Raw genomic sequence first — 17077 nt, 5'->3', positions numbered from 1 at the left:
AAAGTATCAATGCCATGAGAAATATCAAAAAAAAAAAAAAAAATTATTTAAGTTCTGATTAATATTTACTTATTTTATTTTATTTTATTATTATTATTTTTTTTTTAAGACAGATTAAATTTTCAATTCAACAGATTTTTTTTCTAAATGTGTAGTAATTAGTTATAAAATTATACCTTAAAACATTTTAAGCTTGTATGATTGAAGTTAAGTGACTATATATATTACATAAAAAGTTTTCCAGTACACCATTATAAAAAATTTAAATACCTACTTACAACTAATTAATAGCTTGTTGAAAATTTGATTTTTAAGTATTGAAATTGATTATAATTTATATATTTTAAATAAATCTACTTTGGTATTTAAAATTGAAACTATATACTATATGCTTACTCTTATAAGTAAAACATTTAATATTTTGAATGGAATGTAGAGAAAAGTAGGTACCTAAGTACTCGCATGTATAAAAAGTGTCAAGTACACCTCATCATTAAATAAGTCACTGTAACGGATGTGTAAATTAATTTGAATGAAATGATAAATCATTGTACACAAAAAATGATTCTAAGCAAAGATGTTCAGCCTAAATTAGTTAGTATGATTTATGATAATATAGTTACTTATATTGCTATTAGTCGCATTAAATGATTACACTTGAATTTTGAAATAAAATTTATTTATTTTATCGTTTTCCATTTTACTTCATTTTAAATATAATAATATAATATAAGTATAAATTTATCATAATGATAAATATTACATTTTTCCATTTCTTAATACATTTTTGATGTTTATATAGAAAATGGAGACCAATTCAACGAATGTACTTAACAACTGAAACTGATATAAATGACCAAAATTTGATTCTAACATTAGATTTTTTTATATATTTTTAAATATCATGTCTATGTATATGTCTAATATTATTTTGTTATTAACTTTTGAGCCAATATCAGCATACAGTATAGTACTACGTTGCGAATATTGCATAAGTAAAAATATATAATAGCATAAAATTTTATTAATCTAAATGTTTTTGAAATTTAATTGTGCATAAAATAATATATAAAAAATATATAAATGTTCTGATCACTAACATTTGTTTTTATAAAACTCTATTTTTAAAAGATACAATATACAAAGCTGCTTTATTTATTTTCGAATAAGCAAACAGCCATGTACATGTTTTATGCACATACCATAAACAACCCCTAATGAAAAATACAGTTCATTACACTTCCAACTATGAAAACATTACTAATAAAGTGGCCAACATGAGAAATAAATTGTACATCATTTTTCATAGCCAATAAGGTGCAAAGGTTTAATCTAGATAGGTATCTGAATTCAAGAACTAGACAGACATAAAATGCATTCGTTAAACTATATATATGTATATATAGTATATACTGGATACTGGTGTTGCCAGTATGATTTAATAACAGTAACAGTAACCATAACTATATACATAATATAATGATATTTTCAAAATGGAATTTGATATAATTTGACTATTTACTCGTATATTATTTTAACACATTCAAATGATAGTGAAATACTGACAGTACTTCGCGTGTATGCATTTTATTATTTTGACCATGACAAATATATTATATTACTGCATATCAAAATCAACTACATATTTAAAAAAAGGATATTAAAAATAATTCGTACCTGTAGGATTATGAATTTGAGTTTTCAATGCCTTAAAGGTTAAATTGTTTATTATTAATACACCAATAAACTGTAAGTAAGATCCTGGTTTTTATTTCGATCGGCTGTAATACAATTTTAAAAGTTCCAGTACCCGATCTAGGATGCTTTGACGACGATGAGGAATTCAATGCGCTCATAAGGTGACGAAATAAAGTACAAACGATTTGTAATATGAATCAAATAATTTATTAATTATTTGATAAATAAATTAACAATTGAATAAATTAAACATGTTCGGTAATGTGAGAAGCAAAGCCGTTTCTCGCTAACGAGAACTCAGCTCAGTGAAAGGGGTTGTGACGCAGTCGGAATGGTTTTTGGTTGAGAATTAGTATGCCTTGTATGGGGCTGGTTTGTAGGCCGGTGCAGAGTATGCTGGTGCTGGGTAAGCTGGTGCAGCGTAGGCTGGTGCAGAGTAGGCTGGTGCAGAGTAGGCTGGTGCAGAGTAAGCTGGTGCAGAGTAAGCAGGCTTGTAGGCTGGGGCGGATTTGTAGGCTGGGGCGCTGTATGGGGCTGGGGCGCTGTATGGGGCTTTGTATCCACCTTCGATTTTCTTGACTTCAGCGTTGAAACCGTAGGAGTCAGCGGTGTAGTCGACGACGCGGGTTGAACCGTCGGCTTCCAAAAGGCTGTAAGTTCCTTTGACGTTGCCGTATCCGTCGCTGTATTCAGATTGGCTGTGCACGTCGTAGGTGTGTGGGTCGTTTACGCTGTATTCGAAGCTGTATGGTTTCGGGGCGTATGTGGGTTCCGGGGCGTAAGCCTTTGGTGCTGAGTAAGCGGGTGCTGGGTAAGCTGGGGCGGCGTATTGGGCGAGTGTGGTGGCCACACAGGCAGCGAATATGATCATCTGAAAAAAAAAATAACGAACATGAGTTTAACATAAAAATCAATGCAATTCAACACACAAAATCGATTGGAAATATTAAAATGTACAAGGGAAGACTGTTCACAAGTATCGTTACCTTAGCGGCCATTTTTGATTGTGTTGTTTGGATTATTTGATTTGAACAAATGAACAGTAGAGAAGTAACTGGTGATTATCCTCATCGAATATAGAGTATTTATACAGAAATATCGAAGGTAATTTTTCCCTCCATATTGTTTCGTTACCAAATATTAATTGGCAGTAGACCGGTTAGTTAATGTAGTTCAATTTTGCCCAGTGAAATAATTATCTAACTATTATCATAATATCAAGTATGATACAATTATTTAACAAAAATTTTGAAAGTGAATTTAATTATTATTTATTTCATTTTCCTTGAATGTCTTTCTAACATATAGTTTATTAGCTATAGGTATTAGCTTTATGTTTTACACCAATTTGATGTACTCATACTATTTTTAATTATAATTTTATGTATATTCATATATGCCAGTTTTAATGTTTCATTTTAACAGTATACTTTTTTTTTTATGAATTATTATTTAATTTATTGCTACAGCATAAGAATATGTTTGCTCAAATATCTCTATTTTGTGCAATTTATTTACTTAAAACTTAATTTAATTATAGAAATAATATTAATACATTAAGTTAAGATCAATGGTATTGATCACATATTTTTGATTCACTTATATTGAAAAAGTATTATGTAGGCATAATATTTTAACATACTGGGTAGAATTTGATAGTATTTATAAATTAATACATTACCAAACTAATTATTAGTATATATACCTTTATTTATATAATTTTTTTTCAATTATAATTATAAATTTAATGAAATTTAATTTGAAATATCTTTATTTAAAATTGTAATATATTATCAAAATTTTTAAATGTTTTATTTTTTGTTACAGAAAAAAAAACTAATGTCTAATTTAACGTGTCTTAATCTTATGGCGTTTTCTTAAGAATGGCTTGTGAAAATAGTGGATAAGTATAAATAAGTATTTATTTAACTGCTACTCGTAATTTTCAGTCCGATGACGATTAATATACATCATAGCTCATAATATTATATGATAATTTATTATTTATATTGGATGAAATAAAATTGTTTTTACACTCACCTTCTGTGATTGATGTTTAATTTTTAATAATTAATTTTGTAGTATTATATTCAGTATATACTTTTATGGGCAACTCAAACATATTTTTAAATAATTTTGCTATAAAATTATAGCAATGACTTTCATATACCTACATTGTATGAAAAGTATTTTGATAAGAGAGATGACCTGCGATTAATTATCAAAATATGTTGTTAAAGTAATAAATGGAAATTTGTAGAATTAAAATTAAATACAAAGAAGAATAAACCAATAAAATATACAATTTGAAAATAATTTAATTATAATGATATTTAAAATCGATAACCTTAGTTCAAGTATGACTTCTGTTCAATTAACCATATCGATAAACAATTGAAAACCTGTTCTCAAGACATTATATTTAGGTTTGAACATTTTTTAGAAACTTAAACCTATATAATACGAGATACGTATTGAAAAAGAGTAATTAGTACAAATCAGGTGAAATGTACAGCACATTTTTTTGTAAATATTAGAATGATTTTCTATGGAATATTTTCAATTTGGTCCATCGATGTTGTGAATCAGTTTTAATTACAACTCACAATGTAATATTATTGCAATAATATAAACGCATATTTTCATTTTCTGTTATAATATATTATTATATTGTGTCAATATTTTAATAATAATAATAATAAATGCAGATAAACGTACATAATATACAAATAAATATCAACTTCAAATTGGTTTCAAATAAATCATAGCCTATAATTATTTACAAGGTAACTAATAGTTATAATCTTAAAGTGTACGAACCGCTCTAATGACCTATAGCTATATGAGTATGGGTAGGTACGCGAACTGCTGTCCATGCAACAGCTAACTATAGAACGTGTTGGTACAATAATAATATTCGTTGAACTATTAAAATATATAATAATATAATAGTATAATGACTGAATATGTGTCAGCGGCGACGCGGCCGGAAACGCGCGCGGCACGTGGATTATAAACGTCGAGGACGAAGGTCGTGTGGCGATTGGCCGTCACTCTCTCTCTCTTCCAATTTCTCAGTACGGCTTGTAGGGAGCTGCTGTAGGTTTATAAGTGACGTCGGAAGCGTATCCGCCTTCCTTTTTGACGACGGCATTGAATCCGGTGTAGTCGTCCGCGGTGTACTCGACGGTGCGCGTAGAACCGTCGGCTTCCAAGAGGCTGTAAAAGCCTTTTACGTTACCGTTGCCGTCGCTGGACTCGGCCTGACTCTTGACGTCGTAAGTGCTCGGGTCGTTTACGCTGTACACAAAGCTGTACGGCGTCGGTTCGTTGACGGGTGCAACTGGAACGTAAGCCTTTGCCGGTGCCACGTGGTAAGCGGGATATGCCGGAACGACGTATTGTGACATGGCGGATGACAAGCATGCGACGAAAACGATAATCTAAAATAAAAACGTCTGTTGAATTTTCATAACATACTTTCTGCCATGATGGGTAGAATATTATAAGAATAATCTCATCACAACGTCTCACGCCCGATTAGCATTAATGATTCAGCTATAATATGTTATTTCTACAATATCTTACGAAAATCTGACAATACTTAATCATATCTCAAATACGATTAACATTCAAATAAAATATAGCAGCTTTAGATGGACTCATAATGATGAAAAAATATGTTAGGATATTTATAAAAAAAATAAATTGTTTTCGGTTTGTACTGTACCTGGATATTCATTGTGATTTGTTCGTACTCGGTTTGCGTTTATAGATTTGAGATGCACGTGAACAATTATCACGATAACTGTCAACTGATAAATAGTGTCTCCAACGTCTCAGTATTTATGTTGAATGCGTACACATTGCCTAGTCCCTCCAGACTTTTATTTCTCCACGTACTCGTGAACCGGTCATACCATAAAGGTATTTTTTTGTTATACATAGATACATAATATTACATACATTTTTATTCCTTATAAATATGAGAAAAATTAAGTAATCCGATATAAAAATAAAGAATAAAATAATAAATTTGATGCCGTAATGCATTGAGACACTTTAATATTCTATAATATTTGTAATAGGTAGCTTATAAACAGTGCTAGTAAGTTAGTGCATGGGTATTTGACTTTTTTTAGTTTAAAAGTGCTTACATATTCCGTATCATACTTGAAAGCAAATTTTTATAGATGGAATATATTATATTTATAATATTATGCTATTTCATAAAAATTAAAATAAAAAAAAAATACACCACAGACATTTAATTTATCATATGATTTAAGTATGATATAATATGATATAAAATATTATATTATATTTTCGTATTTTCAAGATAGATAAATATATGTACCAGCGACTCGACTGCAGTCAATAATACAATTATATAAACCGGTACATGCGTACTTATCTGTTTATGATTATATATTTTTTTTAAATGTTCGTACTTGCAGTATGTTTATTGTTAAGATTTTGTACAGTCCTATAATACGTTAAAAATGTTATCAATCATTTTGCTGAATCAGTAAATTAATTGTATAACCGAATATTTTTAAATAAATAATGTTTCAGATATAAAAAAAAAAAAAAAAATTGATTAATTATTTTAAATTTTAGTGCATATACTCGTAAATATATATTTCTGAAGTTTTAGTGCATATTTTAACAGATGTTAATGCATTATTGAATGATTATATATGAGTATTTTAGTGTACGCACTTAAGATATTTGTTTACGAGTATGATTTATGATCACACCAACTTAAATGCGTTTTAAAATTCAACTATAGTTTTAATAAATAGTAGGTATTATGAAAGTGCATATTGGATGATAATTATATTTAATAGTTAATACGCATGACAACAGCAGTCCTGAAATAATCATCTCATTCCTGAAATTCTCCGAAATAAAATAATACATTTAAGAAACTTATACTATAATAATTGTTGTGTAAAAAACATAGTTTAATATAATGTATAAAGCTAATGGTCACTGCCACCGAAATTCAAGTTCAATAAATAAAAAAATAAAACATGACAACAGGAGTACATTTTATATTTTAGAATTTTTTAATAGGAAATTATTATTTCTATCTAATTTGTGTATAACGTATAAAACATTTTTAGTTCGTAGAAAAAATCTATGAGATAACTATTATTGTGATAGCTAGCTATTATAATAAAAAATACTTTATTAGAATAAATATTCAAAAAAATCTTCTATTAAGAGCATTGGCTTTAAAATATTAGAAAGCTTAAGTGCATAACATTAATGCTACATAATTGTGTGTTTATCTGTCATACCTTCTAACGACATTGAATTATTATACCTAGAAATTCTACGTTCCAAGAAAGAGCTAAAATAGGATTATAACATAGTAAAATAAATATTATTATATTAGATGTTAATTTAAGATACATGGTTTTTATACAGATTGGTGATAAAAATATATAACAAATTGATCATTGAAATATGTGCAACACATTAAACAATATTACAAAATCATATATATATATCTTATTATTAATATACAAGACAATAAAGTGTGAATTTATGTGAATCAATTAGTTAAAATTTACATATAGGTACATAATACATATACTTAGTATATCTGTTTTAAAATATTTTATTTATTGTAAAAATATCTTAGTAAAATCAATTATTCTGCATATTTGGGTGAATTTGTTTCAATAATTTAAATAAATAAAATTGGGTACTTTACGATTGTATAATACGGACCTTTTTACTACTGAGATTAGGAAAATCTTTGATAAAAATTCATAAACGTTACTATAACTATTACTCTCCGTGCCAAATTTTGAATTTTGCATTTTGAAACTTTTTTTGTTTGTTATTTCTGTTTGATTTAAAAAGTTACGTGATCAATATTATAATATACAAACTACGGTATTTAAACTAATAATATGTATTATTTTTAATACAATTATGTTTTATTTAAAACATAAAATGTTTAAACTAATAATTTGAAATATTATAATATAATATATTCTTTTTAATACTATCATATACATAGTTTTTGTGGTTGATTGTGCTGAATATAATATTATTACAATATTACATCCATAAAACTTATAATGTTTAAAAATTTTTTATCATAACATAATTATAATTTTAAAGCTTGAACTATTTTTTACACAAAATAAATTGTTGTCAACGGTACAATATTACTGATTATTGTTAGACCACTATTTGTTTTATGGTATTGTTCACGCCCCGTAATATTGTCACTCGGGGCAATATTTCTTTACGTCTGTTAATTGAATTTTAAGAGCTGGTACCTTCACCACGCCATGCATGCCCGATATTAATTAAAAAAAAAAAAAATTGTGCATTAAATAATACAAAAGTGAGAGAAAAAAAGTGTAACAAGTAAAGTGTAATAGACGCGTGTATGCGTACGACTGGAACAGTAGACTAATACGTGCAACATAATATTATGTATTATTATTATTATTATTATTATTATTATTATAGTTTATCGCATTGGCTCTAACCGATAATGTATATATAATGACATTATATTATATCGTTTACGCCCCATTTATATGTATTATTATGTACCAGTTGGGCGTCAATCATATTTGATCGTTTTTTTTTTTCATTTTCTCTAAAATAACAGATTGACGCGATCCAGCTACCGACCTGCAGCGATATGTAAGACAAACAGACTCTATGAGAAATATGACCTCAGAGTGATCAAACGAGTGTAATGTGCAGCGCTCGTACGTGTAATTTGCTATTGTGTAATATTAATGCGTACGAGCATGATGACGAATGACGATGAATGGATGTCAAATAATATACTATAATAATACACGCGTTAGTCATTAAGTAATAATATGCATATATATATATATATATAGGTTAGTGTGGGCGAATTAGTTTAATCACTCGTATGTTTAGTTAAGACGGAATTTATATTGTACTAGTTAAAATACGTTCATAAGATAATAATCAATTAATATGTGAATCCGAAAGCTGAACATTATCTACGTATAATTCTTAAAAAATTATAACCTTACCATTTTTCAACTTTAATTTAACAGTACTTTTAAATTATAAATTTGTTAAGTGGTTGTAAGCGTAATATTTGTTTTCTTTCCCAGACTCGCATAGATCACTACAGATTTAACAAAAACATTTTTTTTTTCTTTTATGGTTTTTGAGCATTTGATACATTGGTTTTTATATTTTATTGTTATTTGAAAAATGTATTCTATCTTGAAAATAAAAATAAGTTATTAAATTAAATGGATACACATATTGTTTTGAGATGATATTTAGACAAATTGATAAAAAAAATCTCCCATAAATATTATTTTTATACTTTGTTTAACAGATAGTATTGTAATATTTTACTCTAAAATCACTCAACAACAGAAAAAACCTATTTGTTTAACGTTTATCAGAGAAAAAATAAACAGTAAATTATATTATGAATAAGTGTTAAATATTTTTTTTATTGTAATATTATTAACTATTTACGGTGTAGGTATGACAAGCGACTCCAGGTTGATCAACCGTGTTACTACTATTACTTTGCCAATTTAAGAGACAAAAAACTAGAATATCATAAAAATCTAAAAAATCTAAAAAAAATAAAAATATCTAGTACAAAATATTACATTACTCATTTCGCATAAATTTTTAAAATATTTTTATTATTCAAAAAACTGTGTATGAAAAAAAATACGATATTGGTGGAAAACTTTAACTATTTAAATATAACTATGTTTATGTACAATATTTATATTTATTATTTAACTTATTAAAAACTCACATTTTAAATAAATATTTTATAACCAAATAGAATTATATTATATTTTTTCACAGCTGACAAGTAACAATATATTACAATATTGTGTTTATATAACAACATTTATAGAAGAAATTACTATAGTCATGGAAATATTGTTATCCACTCGTACCTTTATTTTATTGGTTTCAATTAAAAAAGATATCCATAGTAAATAATAAACTAACACTCAGTATACACATTACACTCAGTATATAATATTAGTATAAAAAAAAATGTTATATTACTTTATATTAGTTCTTAAGAACATTGAATTTCTATGTATAAAAACTATTGACTTATCAACACGTCAAAACAATTATTACACACACATTATAAGTTAATAAATAATGTGATATACCTACAGTATGATATTTATTTCAAATTTGTTTCTTATAAGACAGAATGTAATATTTGTTGATACATTGATAATACATATTTTGTTTAGTTTTATTTAAATCCTTATTTGTTATTAAAGTAATTATGTACTTATAAATGTACATGTTATATTTTTATTCAAGACAGATAAAAAATGTTCTTATACGAACCTTAAAATATCATATCCATCAAACTAAACCATATTTTATTACACATTTCCGTTTGAACGCTAAATTCTACACAGACACTTGAATTTGAGCAAATATTTCGCAAAAATGCTTTTTAGCATTAGTGGTTAAAGTGTAGTAGACTTCAACTGTTTATATATAAACCGTAAAGCGTAGGATAAACGAGAATAAAGAAAACACAACGATATTCAATAAATACACATTGATATATATATTTACACAATAAATACATAAGTCGTACCCATTGTCTTATATTATATTAATATGGCAATGTATGACTTTGCAACCACGGTTCAATATGAACGCGATGGTCCAGAGGTACACGAAGAAAACATGAAAAAAAGAAAGAGGTGAAGAAGAGAGTTGGTTCATATGACTGAGGAAATTATTAGTATGCTGGTTTGTATGCTGGTTTGTAGGCCGGGGCAGAGTATGCTGGTGCTGGGTAAGCTGGGGCAGCATAGGCTGGTGCGGCGTAAGCTGGCTTGTAGGCTGGTGCGGAGTAAGCTGGCTTGTAGGCTGGTGCGGAGTAAGCTGGGGCCTTGTATCCACCTTCGTTCTTGACGACGGCGTTGAAACCGTTGTAGTCGTCAGCGGTGTATTCAACGGTACGGGTGGAACCGTCAGCTTCCAAAAGGCTGTAAGATCCCTTGACGTAACCGTTGCCGTCGCTGTATTCGGATTGGCTCTTGACGTCGTATGTGGTTGGGTCGTTTACGCTGTATTCGAAGTTGTATGGGGCTGGTGCGTATGCGGGTTCTGGAGCATAGGCCTTTGGTGCGGAGTAAGCTGGTGCGGAGTAAGCTGGTGCCGAGTAAGCTGGTGCCGAGTAAGCGGGCTTGTAAGCTGGGGCGGGGTATTGGGCGAGAGCAGAAGCCACGCAAGCGGCGAAGATGATCAACTAGAACAAAAAAATAAAAGTTGTATTATTTTTTTATAATTTATCAGACGGTTGTTTTATCCTATGTGATTTCTTTTTGGTTTTATGGTTTTTTTAAAAGGACCGTTATTAATCCTTAAGTTATGAATAATTAAACGGTATAATATATATTGAAGAAAAAATAAAAATAATGAGATTTTTATTAAATATTATTAACAGAAAAAAGTTTAATTAATTTAAAACTGAAATGTCGTTATCATATTATGATACTATTGATAGTACTAATCAATTATACTGAACCGTGAAAAAACTTGTATCGAAGTACCGAGCAAATGCTTAAATTTTTTTTCTTCATAATAACAACGTTTTATCAGTGATATATTTCTTACCTTAGCGGCCATTTTTGTGAGTGTGTGTTCTGTTGAGATACTAGACACTGAAGTTAATGGAATGAACTGAGTGATGTTTGAATTGCACCGACCGTATTTATGCTAAAAGTTTAGGGGGTTTCAAATAATCCCTCCCAGACGGTAACGCGTGTCGCTACCGAACGTGGGTGTGCAAAAATACTAATATGGCGTAAAGAAAAAAAAATAATAATAATAATAAACAAGAGCAAACACAAACGCTCACACGCGTATACGAGAGAACCTTCACCTGGTAAACTGGTCCAACGCATTAAAAAACCACTCCCAAACAACAGGTTTTGATACAATATTTATACCTATATATAGGTCGAGTGCACGTGAGTTACTATATAATAATATTATATTATATTATTACGAACGCACTACATACGTCGTTGTCACCATGATTGTATTTTCTTCATTGTCGGCGCGAAGGCGATTTACGATGTTTTTCTTTTAACCCTAATTATTACGTACGCGATATGACCGCCTCGGGCAGAAATTTTACACGTTCTACGCTATGTGTGTGCGAGCTATTTATAATATATGAACCGAAAAATAATATTATACATGTACGACACATAATAATATTAGTTCTAATAATTAAAAATTAAATCACGAGATTTAAAGCAATAATTTGCCGGTGTTGTAGTAAATAATATAAAATCGACCGTAATTATGAAATTACATGTTGATACATAATAATATGATATAATATAATTATGACGTAGAGGACACCTACATCATATTATATTATTATCGTGTAATATATTATATATGTTTAAAATAGTCTGTTCTTAAAATTACGGTCACGGTAATACCGTTTTTGTGTTGTGCATACAATCTAGTGGCGAGTTTAAAATATGACAATAATGTCTATGAAAATATTCGATCGTTACGGGGATGTGAACTAATAGCTGCCGCGCCGATGGTGATACCGCATCTTTTACTACCCAGCCACGATTAGAACAATATGTATACGTGGTAAAAAGTATACGTAGTTCGCAATAAATTATATTGACGCATTACTACATATTACGGTTTTAAACACTGTCGTGTTTAATATTTCGATAATGTTAAGTATTAACAATAATGCTGTTTACGGCATTATTTACTGAAGAGAAAGTAGAGTGTATATGTGTGTGTGTGTGTATGCCTGTATATAAGGATTATACTGTAATTATAATTCATTTGTGTGTTTACATATCAAAATGATAGTAACTTTTGTTAAGCTAAAATTAGCATTTTTTATTATAATATTTTTATCATATATGTACTATGTATAATGTATATACTTAACAACACGTACTATACGATCTTATATAATAATTTATTTGATACATTGTTATGGAAATTCAGTTGAATAATTAAAATAATATATAATAGGTAAATAATAAACAGATTATTACCAACCTACGTGTACCTATTATAGACTGTCCACTAAACTATTTAACTTTACACATATGCTTTCATTCATTGTAACTTGAGAATTATACTGATATTTCAAAATACATTTATACTTATTCTAACTACCCTATGGATCAAATAAAGAAATACTCATATTTATTTTAATCTCTCATTCACTTTTCCATATTTGTGAATGATCGACGTATAACAAATTTAATTAAACAGGAATTTTATTAATAATAACTTAGGAAAATAAAAAAGTTATCAAAAATAATAATTATAAGATTAAATTAAAATGATAAGTATCGACTTATAAAACTCGTATCATATATATATATATATATATATAATATTATATATATTATATAATATAAAAATATAATCTATGCTTAAGCGTTAGATTTTTTTGATATTTTAACTATTGAATCATAAATAATAATTTTGATTTGTAATATTTATAATATTCATAACCTAGTTAAAAACTAAAATATCTAAAAAAATTCACAGATTAGATTCTTACCTATACATTGATAATAGATAATTTTAATTCTAATATTAAAGTTAACAACATATAATTAATTTCACTGATCACAAGTTTGCTATATTGTGATTTTTTAAAACGGCAAAAATGCATATCATGTATAAAAAAATATATATTTTTTAAATCTCAAAGTAGCAATTTATTACACTGAAAAAAAAATGTACCAAATGTTCTTACATTTGCAAATAAATAAAAATATATTTCCTTATTAGATCTATATTATGTGTAATGATTTATTTTATTATTTAAATAAATGTGTAATGGTTGTTAAGAAAATCTTAATAATACATAAGTAAAATAGTCCATATTGGTTGTTAGATATACTGATTTTAAGCTTCGATACTAACTACAGTTATGTGTTGTAACTTTTAAATAATAAAATTACTGCATTATCATCATTACGTTGTAAAAATGTATAAAGGTTTTAATTTTTATAAAAACATACAACAATATTATAGTTTTTTAGTGCACAATGCACATATTAATATTCAGGTGAAATTACAAAATAATTTTAAGTTGTTTGAATTCAGAAGCTAAAATACAGTTTAAACACACCTATGATATATTTAATAGAAGTAATAATATTATTTATTATATCAACCCATATTTGGTAGTTCTTGAGAGTTTTTATTACACTATGTAAGAAAATATAAAAAGACCGGTTTCAAATGTAAGTTTTAATAATTTTTTTTTTATAATATATAGGTAACTATATTTTAAATCTGAACATTATTTTGAAATTTCTTGATTATATCAAACAAAAGATTTGTTTCGGACAGTGCAATGATTAAAATTACCATGTATTTTGGATAACAATTCACTTTTTATCTTTAACACCTAACGTGTTTTAATAAATTTTTAGCAGAGTAAATTAAGTTGTTTATTATATATTCTTTAATTTATATATCAATCAAAATACTTATTGGTTATAATATTATTAATGTTTATATTATAATTTAATTTTTTTTTTATGTTAGAAGGGATACAGCTATAGGCACTATAAATCTCGATGATTAGGTATGATAAGGTTAGGATATGATGTATGTGTTGCTAAAATAAAAAAATGGCCATCCTACAACTAGCGATGGAAAAAAAAACTTATAAATTGAAAAACATTTCATAAATCTCATTAAGATATTGAAAAAAAAATGTCCATTAAATATTCTACATATCAATAATGTATTTTAATAGTAGGCACAACTAGTAAGCTAGTATACGTAATTAACCCCTTGTCTCTCAAATACATGATGAATAAGTCTCTATCAGAATACCTAATCATTCTATGACATAGAAGTAGTCTATAACTGTATGAGGTACTTCTCGTATATTCTTTAAAATATAATAAACCGAACACTTAACCTAACCTATTGGTGAGTTCAAACTGATTTATAGCATAAATATATATTTAGACAATTGTTGTGGTAAATTATTCATTTTTCGTAAATATTAAAACTAAAAAGATATTTAAAAAAATAATAAAAAAATTATGAAGTATGAAGGTAATTTGTTTTCATAAAAAAAAAATAAAATAATTGTATAATGAAAACAGCTACCAAATCTGAACACTAATATAATTTAACTAAAATGTTATAAATATATTCTATATAGTATAAATAGCTAAGAATAAGCTTTTATTGTTATTTAACTCTTATAAAATTGTTATAAACACACACGAAGGTTAGAAAGAACAATACACTTTTTATTGTAATATGCAAAGCAAAACGTTTTTTAATAGATTTAATAATTTGTCAACACAATTACTATACTGTTTTTACGAGTTTATTACATTAGTATATATTATATTTTTTCAACATTTTTGTTTGCTAGTTATAATTTATTAACCACAATAAGTTATAAGGGTATAAACAAGATGAAACAGAGATGTGAGAATTTTAGAGATAATAGAACATAATAATTTCGACGAAATTAAGAATAATACATTTTTAATTTTTTACATTAAATTATATAAAAATGCACAGTAATTAAATGACAACTATCTTTTCAAATGCAATTATAATCGATTGATAGGTTTTTTTTTTGCTAAGATAAACGTGGTTCACAAATAAAAAAAAAACCATTGAAACCTTATCATTACTGAAGCTATACAAAGCATAGCTTGTACGATATTGATCATACATAATTAATAATCATATATAAGAAATAACACAATTACTTTGTTTATTTTGATTCATTATTTATTTATAAAATAAATACAACGATGACATAAATAGTTGGTGAATAATGAACATTTCATAACAGTGGTATGAAATATGAAAGGTAAAGAAGAGATTTGGTGCACATGATAAAATAAATTATTAGTATGCTGGTTTGTATGCTGGCTTGTAGGCCGGTGCGGAGTAGGCTGGTGCTGGGTAAGTTGGTGCTGGGTAAGCTGGGGCAGCGTAGGCTGGTGCGGAGTAAGCTGGCTTGTAGGCAGCTGGAGCGGAGTTCTTGACGACGGCGTTGAAACCGTTGTAGTCGTCAGCGGTGTATTCGACAGTGCGGGTGGAACCGTCGGCTTCCAAAAGGCTGTAGGATCCTTTGACGTAACCGTTGCCGTCGGCGTATTCAGATTGGCTCTTGACGTCGTAGGTGTGTGGGTCGTTTACGCTGTATTCGAAGCTGTATGGGGCTGGGGCGTATGCGGGCTCTGGGGCGTAAGCCTTTGGTGCGGAGTAAGCGGGCGCTGAGTACGCTGGCTTGTAAGCTGGGGCAGAGTATTGAGCAAGGGCGGTAGCCACGCAAGCGGCGAGGATGATGAACTGTAAAAAAACGTTTAAAAAGATTTAAAAAAATTCATTTTATACCGAAGTGGCTCATAAATTAAACATTGATCCGTTTAAAAAAGCAAACGCTTTAAAATATAAAAATACGATAATCTTAACTTACCTTAGCGGCCATTTTAGTTGATTTTTTTGTTGTTTTGTCAAAGTATTGAATGACTGTGTACAGAAATGAACTGGTGATTATGGAGACCAAAGCCATGGTATTTAAGCTAAAAATGTGTCTCCTCATCCCTTCCAGTCGTACACAGTAAACAATGTTCTCTTGGACAGTCACTGTATCGCGTCGTACAAGAACCGGTTGAGGCGGAGACGCCCGTGCAGTAATACATTGAATTTTTAACACATTTAATTTAAATTAGTGAAATATGGTTCAAGTTCGTTAAAAAAATCAATTTTTTTACGTTAACGATCTATTTAAAATAAATTAATTGATACCCGTAATCTAAGGAGTGGCACGTATGAACCGAATAACAATGCACATTTCAACGCCTGCATCTAATACTCGTAACTATGAAAAGGGCCTTTTATTGTATCATTTAAATGGGAGTGGAGTGGATAAGTATATGATCATTTAATATGTCATACACCTACCGTGTATAATCTTAAAATTTAAATACATTTACATTTGAAATTATATAATATTTTTAACGTCACCAAACTCTGTTTGCCAGTAATCTTTTATCACATTTACATGTAATGATTTGTATATATTATTATGTCGTTTAATGATAGTTATAACCAAAAACGATCTTTAATTTTTTCATTTCATAAGTAATTAAAAAAAAATTAAATGATCATCAACTCGTGATTCGATTAAATTAAAAATGAGCTCGGAGAAGTGCGCCGCTTATTTACTAGTTTAGTAGCAGCAGCGTGCGAGAGGTTGTTTATTTCCATGATAACGGCGCTGTATTGAGCCCATATTATCTTGACGTAGCATATTTTGATTTAAGTGAGTATCGTCGCTAATTTA

At 28.2% G+C, this 17077-nt stretch overlaps 4 protein-coding genes across 12 annotated transcripts in view; 1 reads left to right on the top strand and 3 right to left on the bottom strand.

Annotated features, from left to right (window-relative positions):
• Positions 1 to 16347, bottom strand: part of LOC114126117 (cuticle protein 7-like) — a 63649-nt gene extending 47302 nt beyond the window's left edge. Inside the window, exons 1-2 of one of the 6 annotated variants that reach the window (XM_050200802.1) lie at positions 16208 to 16234; positions 10904 to 10984 (exon numbers count right to left, since the gene is read on the bottom strand). In XM_050200802.1, the coding sequence (XP_050056759.1) occupies positions 10904 to 10984; positions 16208 to 16219 (93 nt within the window). In that variant the 5' untranslated portion in view covers positions 16220 to 16234. Of the gene's footprint in view, positions 1 to 10270; positions 10985 to 11352; positions 11522 to 15491; positions 16081 to 16207 lie in introns of those variants that run through there. The other 5 variants (XM_050200808.1, XM_050200799.1, XM_050200806.1 and 2 more) reach the window with 5 other exon arrangements.
• LOC114129135 (Kv channel-interacting protein 1-like) overlaps positions 1 to 17077 on the top strand; it is a 390998-nt gene that overhangs the window by 81276 nt on the left and 292645 nt on the right. The window lies entirely within an intron of this gene.
• Positions 1883 to 2758, bottom strand: LOC126550047 (cuticle protein 7-like). Its single transcript, XM_050200843.1, has 2 exons — positions 2685 to 2758; positions 1883 to 2569 (listed from the first exon to the last, which is right to left on the bottom strand). Exons 1-2 carry the CDS (start codon positions 2694 to 2696, stop codon positions 2048 to 2050), a joined length of 534 nt encoding a protein of 177 aa, XP_050056800.1. The 5' UTR covers positions 2697 to 2758; the 3' UTR covers positions 1883 to 2047.
• Positions 4338 to 5855, bottom strand: LOC114126128 (cuticle protein 19-like). The gene is made up of 2 exons (XM_027990011.2): positions 5429 to 5855; positions 4338 to 5141 (listed from the first exon to the last, which is right to left on the bottom strand). The coding sequence occupies exons 1-2, from the start codon at positions 5438 to 5440 to the stop codon at positions 4773 to 4775; spliced, it is 381 nt and encodes a 126-aa protein (XP_027845812.1). The 5' UTR covers positions 5441 to 5855; the 3' UTR covers positions 4338 to 4772.

This window comes from Aphis gossypii, chromosome 1 (assembly GCF_020184175.1).
Source record: "Aphis gossypii isolate Hap1 chromosome 1, ASM2018417v2, whole genome shotgun sequence".
Classification (NCBI taxonomy): Eukaryota; Metazoa; Arthropoda; class Insecta; order Hemiptera; family Aphididae; genus Aphis; species Aphis gossypii.
This window is presented reverse-complemented; position numbering and strand designations above follow the sequence as displayed.